This window comes from Mirounga leonina, unplaced genomic scaffold, assembly GCF_011800145.1.
Source record: "Mirounga leonina isolate KUSES-001 unplaced genomic scaffold, KU_Mleo_1.0 Mir_115, whole genome shotgun sequence".
Lineage (NCBI taxonomy): Eukaryota > Metazoa > Chordata > Mammalia > Carnivora > Phocidae > Mirounga > Mirounga leonina.
In genome coordinates, this window is record NW_023270268.1 from 83,182,191 (window position 1) to 83,188,183 (window position 5,993).

Here is a 5,993-nt window from a genome sequence, read left to right on the forward strand (position 1 = left end):
TTATATGCAGTTTTGTGGCTCATTTCATTCATGAATTCATCCAGAGCACTACAGCAGGTGGGTCGGACCATTCCCTCCACTGCCCTGGGTCTAGCTACAAATGGCTATGAGACCCAGCACGGGACAAGATAGAGCCCAAGTTTTCAACCTTGGCTCAGCATTAGCATCCCTGCAGGAGTTAAAGATAAAACTGCTATCTGGGTCTGCCCCAGGCCGATTGAATCAGAATCTCAGGAAGTAGGGCCCACCCAGGTACCTGTTGTTACGGTTTGCTTCACCTCCCCAGTGATTCTGAGGTTTGATCAGCATCAAGAACCAAACCCCTGGGATGCCTGGGTGGCTCAGCCAGTTAAGCATCTGCCTTCCGCTCAGGTCATAATCTCAGGGTCCTGGGATCGAGCCCAGGGTCGGGCTCCCTGCTCAGTGGGAAGCCTGCTTCTCTCTCTCTCTCTCTCTGTCTGCTTGTGCTTTCTCTCTCTCTCAAATCTCTTTTTAAATCTTAAAAGAAAAGAAAAGAACAAAACTCCTTTTTATATAGCTGAGGAAAGGCCCGGAGAGGAGCCATGATTTGCCAGAGGCAGAATGTTAAGGAAGGGGGGAGTCAAGTGTCCTGATTTCTATCCCAGAACCCATCAAAAGACTGGGCCACCTCCAGAAGGAGACAGGTAGCAGGAGGTGAGGACTCCTGGGGTGTGGGGCACACTCAGAGTCTCTTCTCTGCTGCCCTCAGTCTGAGCCGGAGGACTGCTCAGCACCTCCTGCTTCCCCTCAAGACCCTGTGGCCCCCTCAGAGGTCAGGACTTCTACCACCGCAGACGCCAGTTCCCCAACGTTCACCAGGTGGTTCGGTCGCCAGGTAAATACCCAGGTAAACTTGGGTTTCAGATAAACTACACACAGTTTTGTGCTATAAGGATGTCCCATGCAACATGTATATGTTGATCTGCAAAATCTGGCCATGCTACCCGAAAGAGCATAGTGACTCTGGTCTCGCTGAGCCAACTGGAAAGGGAGGACAAGCAGCTTGCCCGGATGACATAGCCCCTGGCCGTCAGCCAGGGCTCTTTCCCCAGTGTCATTCAGCACAGAGAGAAATGACTGTATTTCAATGTAATGAAGAGTTAGAGTTTGGGGGAGAATATAATTAAGAGAAATGTCTCCTCAATTATCTTGTTCCTTTATCTCCGGCAGTGGGGGCACGACTATTCGGACCGTGAGCTGTAGTTCAGACCAGCATTCACTGGGTAGAGGCTTGTGAAGCTCCTGGATGTGCTGGGGCAGCGACGCCCTCCCCAGACAGCACGCATCACCCCCAGAGGGAAGCAAGCAGCCTAAAGCAGCCGGCCTTTGGCCGGGGTCAGGAGAGCATAAGCCTGGACTCTCAGACACTCAGGACCGCAGCCTCCCAGAGGTGGTACAGTTCCCCAACCTTGGAGGACCGATTAAGAGTATTAATCCAGGGGCACCTGGGTGGCTCAGTCAGTTAAGCATCTGCCTTCGGCTCAGGTCATGATCCCAGGGTCCTGGGATGGAGCCTCACAACAGGCTCCCTGCTCAGCAGGGGAGTCTGCTTCTCCCTCTGCCCCTCCCCCCTCATCTCGTGCTCTCTCTCTCAAATGAATAAATAAAATCTTTTTTAAAAAGATTATTAATCCATAATACTTCTGGGAATTGAACCCAATGAATTTGGGAGTCTGTTCCTTTGGCGAATCTGGTCAACTACCTTCCATCACCTTAGAATTTGTGGTGATTTTGATTTGAGCCTCGGGAAGCATGTTTTTTAAAAGGGCATCCCTGGACACAATGGGGGAGTTGCACTTCCTTGTCTGAAGCTGACATCACGCTCCTGCCTTCCCCCAAGCCTGTCCCTGCCCTTGGTTCTTGTCTTCACTCTCCTCCCCACCCACCACCAAGACCTGCACCCTTGTCTGATCTCTCCTGCCAGACTGTGAATGAGTTCCCGGAGGGCCTGCCAGACGTCAGATTCGTGTCTCCCTCCCCAACCCCAGCATTTCACCCAGACCGGTCCACACTGCAGGCAGGAGAACCAGGTAGGAGGCTACACACGGTCCGGTCCAGAGAGACAAAGAGCCTCCCGGGGCTGGGAATGGGAAGGGGGAAATGGATAAAGGGGTGCTCAGAAGTGTTCCTGGATGGGTGGGTCATGATGTTCAAGGGGGAGGAGAGACTGGAGAACACACCCAGCTCCTGGGCTTGGCAATCTGCTGGAGAGGAATCCCGGAAGAACCGGGGATCGGTTTGCTTTACAGATGTTCGAGGCGGAATGATCGAACACGGGGCTGCTGAGCAGGCAGATAGCTCATCACGGAGCCAAAGAAGACCTGAGCCCGAGATGGAGATGCGGGTCATCATGCATCCAACCCCAGGGGCACGCATGAGATTCCCCGGGGAGGCCGAACAGGAGGGCACAGGGTGGGGGGGTCCCCAGCATGGAAGGGGTGGCTGGGAGACCGAAGGAGTGGCCGGGCTGTGAGAGAGTGGTGTCCTGCAAACCAGAGGAGAACCATCGCAGGGAGCGAGCGGCCCCAGAGTCAGATGCCATCAGAGAGCAGAGAGCTGAGGAGCCTCCAAGCCCCACTCACTGCCCCTCCCGCCTCCCCACTCAGGGAGCAGCCCTGTTGTCCGTGGGGGGGAGAAGAGGGACTTGGCGTGGGGGGGGGGGAGTCCAAACGGCTGCTGTTTGCCTCCCCAGGCCCCATTCATCCTGGTCTCCCTTGGCGACAGCGCAGGAGGTGGCCCCAAATGACACAAGCACCCCCCCCACGCCAGTCAGACCTCTGCCCCTCATCCTTCTGCTCACCTCTGCTTCTACCCCCTGCTTTGTTTTTCTCTATATCAATTGAAACCAAATTCCCAGGGAGAGAGATCGAAACGGACGTTTGGCCTTCGAGCTGGAAGTCCGAAGAGGACCTGGACTGGTGGTGCCTGAGGCCTGGAACCTCAGGGCATGATGAGAGTGGGGTGGGTATTAGATCATCCGGAAACACCAGGGAGAATGTTCTTTTATTCTCCAGACTGTGGTGCAGCTTTAAGGGCTGCTTGGCAAAGCTCGAGGAGGGCCGAGGTAGGGCCCAGCCTCGGTGATAGTGACAGAAGAGGGGGAGGAGGGTAGAGGCCACCGAGCCACCTCCTCCACCCGGGGGACTCTGCTCCGTCCCTGGCATCTGCACAAGCAAGGCTTCGGCTCTCCCTCTGCCCCCACCTCTGGCCTGGCCGGGCCCCGGAGGCTACCTAGGCAGGCTCCTGGCTCTGCACGCCCCGTGCCTACTGCCCCCCTGGCCAAGCCTCGATAGCCACGGTGAGCCTCACGGAGCCACAGCGGGACTTCAAGTCCCAGTGCTGGCTGGCGTTGTACATCAGTCCCGGGGGGCCCGAGCCCGACCGGGGAGACAGCTGGATGTTCAGCCAGCGACACCGGGCCTGGTCACAGGCGAGCACCACGGTCCCCTCGGGGTTGCTGTAGGTGCACTGACTCCAGACGGCCCTCTCCTGCGCGGCCAGATCCCAGCTGCCCCCGGGCTCCCTGTCCTCCAGCCCCGGGGCCTGGAAGGCCAGGCGGTCGCGGGTGACAGGACACACCAGCTGCTCCTCCTGCAAGGCGGGCAGCAGCTGGCCCTTCAGGTAGGCGGGGCCGGCGCAGTAGGTGTGGATGTTGAAGAGCCGGTCGCTGTACTGTCTCAGCCAGCTGAACAGGTAGGCCAGGTGGCAGTCACACTGCCAGGGGTTGCCGTGCAGGGCCAGGTTGAACAGGTTGTAGTTGGTGTCGAAGATGCCCTCGGGGAGCGTGGTGAGGAGGTTCTGGGAGAGGCTGAGCAGCTCCAGCCTGGACAGGTTCTGGAAGAGGGCTGGGTGCAGGGCCGTCAGGTTATTGCTGCCCAAGTAGAGCTTGACCAGCCCCTCCAGGTCTCTGAAGACGCCGGCCGGGAGATGGGTGAGGGCGTTGTGCGAGAGCGTCAGGGAACTGAGGCTGGACAGGTTGGCAAAGGCGCCCTCGCTGACAGCCACCAGCTGGTTGTAGGACAGAGACAGGCCCACCAGGCCTGGGGTAGGGGCAAAGAGGCCGGCGGGCAGCCCCTGCAGCGCGTTCCCCTGCAGGTTCAGGAAGGTCAGGTTGCCCAGGGAGGAGAAGACGGAGACGGGCAGATGGCGGATGGCATTGTGCTGCAGCCACAGCTCCTCCAGCTGGAAGAGCCCTGAGAACACTCCGGGGGGCAGCTCTGAGATCAGGTTGCTGTCCAGGAAGAGCTCCCGCAGGCTGCCCAGTTTGCCGAACACGCCCTGGGGCAGGCTGGAGAGCGCGTTGTTGCTCAGCCTCAGGGTCTGCAGGCTGCCCAGGGGGTCGAACAGCTCCCCCCGCAACTGGGCAAGCAGGTTCTGAGCAAGGTTGAGGGTCTTCAGAGCTCCCAGAGGCCGGAAGAGCCTCCCAGACAGGCTCTGGAGCCGGTTGCCCTGCAGCTGGAGAGACTCCAGGACGTCCATCTGGTGGAAGAGGCCCTCAGGCAGAGTCTCCAGCATGTTGAAGTTGAGGGTGAGCTTGCCCAGCGAGCTCAGGTTGGAGAAGGTGTCGGTGCTGAGGTTGGAAAAGGTGCCGCCAGTGATCTCCAGGTCCTCCAGCCTGGGCAGCCCCCCGAAGGCGTCGGGCTCTAGGTGGTGGAGCTGGGTGTTGAGGAAGACCACCTTGGTGAGGTTGGGGCTGCCGCTGAAGGCCCTGGCTCCCACCGTGGTGAGCGAGGTCTCTACGAAGATGATGTCTGTGGCGTGGGGCGGGATGTCCGGCGGGATGGCGGCCAGCCCCTCATCGGAGCAGAACACCTCCTGGGTGAAGCAGTCACAGCCCGCAGGGCAGGGCCGGGCAGGCCTGGCCAGCAGCAGGAGGCCGGCCCAGCGCAGCCAGGCCCCGGGCAGCATCTCCTGACCCCAGCAGGAAGAGAGAACAGAGGTGACACCTTTCTCGAGGACAGTGAGGCACAGGGGCCAGCGTCCCGTGGGGGGGCGGGCAGTCAGGAGACAGGGATTAACTCTTTCAGGGAGGCCCCCCTTTGGGACAGTATGTGTTTTCAGTGGTTGTTTTCAGACTGCCTCGCGGCAGCCTTGCAAGATCCATGAGACCCGGGTTCGGACCTCCTGACAGGGTGTCACGTGGCCTGTCCATAGCCACCTGGCAGGTTAGTGGCAGGACCAAGACCCAGGTCTCCTGGACTTTCCGTGTGCTTTCCAGGTGGGGAGAAAGGGTGGAAGTGAGATAAAAAGGCATGGAAGAGAGGGAAAGGAGGAGACCATGGGTATTATGGAATTTTTAAGGTAATGTGTAAAATCTGGGTAGGTTATTAGTGTGCGGGGAATTTTTAACCCATAACTCTTCCTGGGTTTCCAAATCTCAGCACACTGCAGAGCCTAATGATGAGGAGACTCGACCATCTGCTCTTGTACATCCACTGGGGGTGAGAGCAGCTGCGGGGACAAGATGGGCTCTTTTTTTTTTTTTTTTAAGATTTTATGTATTTATTTGACACAGAGAGAGAGAGAGAGAGAGCATAAGTAGGGGGAGCAGGAGAGGGAGAAGCAGGCTCCCCTCCGAGCAGGGAGCCCGATGCGGGGCTCGATCTCAGGACTCTGGGATCATGACCTGAGCTGAAGGCAGACGCTTAATGACTGAGCCACCCAGGCGTCCCTAAAGAAATTGTTTTAAATGCCAGCATCCAACCCCAGGTCACAGGTTGGTGCTGCAGTTCACAGATGTGTCTCATGGCTCAGTCTTTTTTCTATATGAACCACTAGCCAACATGTAAAAATTGAGAAATCTCACATTAAAAAGTCCAGATTTCAGGATGATTTAGGAGCAGTGGGCTCACATTCCCACATGACAAGACCAGTTGGAATTGGGGCTTAGTTGCCCCATGGGGGTGTGCACCTCCCAGGCCGCCATAGCCCCACCTGTCATTTACAGGGCCTGTAGCGGGGCAGGTTCCATG

The 5,993-nt window shown here is 57.9% G+C and overlaps 1 protein-coding gene across 1 annotated transcript; it reads right to left on the minus strand.

Annotated features, from left to right (window-relative positions):
- Positions 1 to 3,285: 3,285 nt before the first annotated feature.
- CPN2 (carboxypeptidase N subunit 2) lies at positions 3,286 to 4,929 on the minus strand. The gene has a single exon (XM_034990745.1). It carries the CDS (start codon positions 4,927 to 4,929, stop codon positions 3,286 to 3,288), a length of 1,644 nt encoding a protein of 547 aa, XP_034846636.1.
- Between the last annotated feature and the right edge of the window lie 1,064 nt (positions 4,930 to 5,993).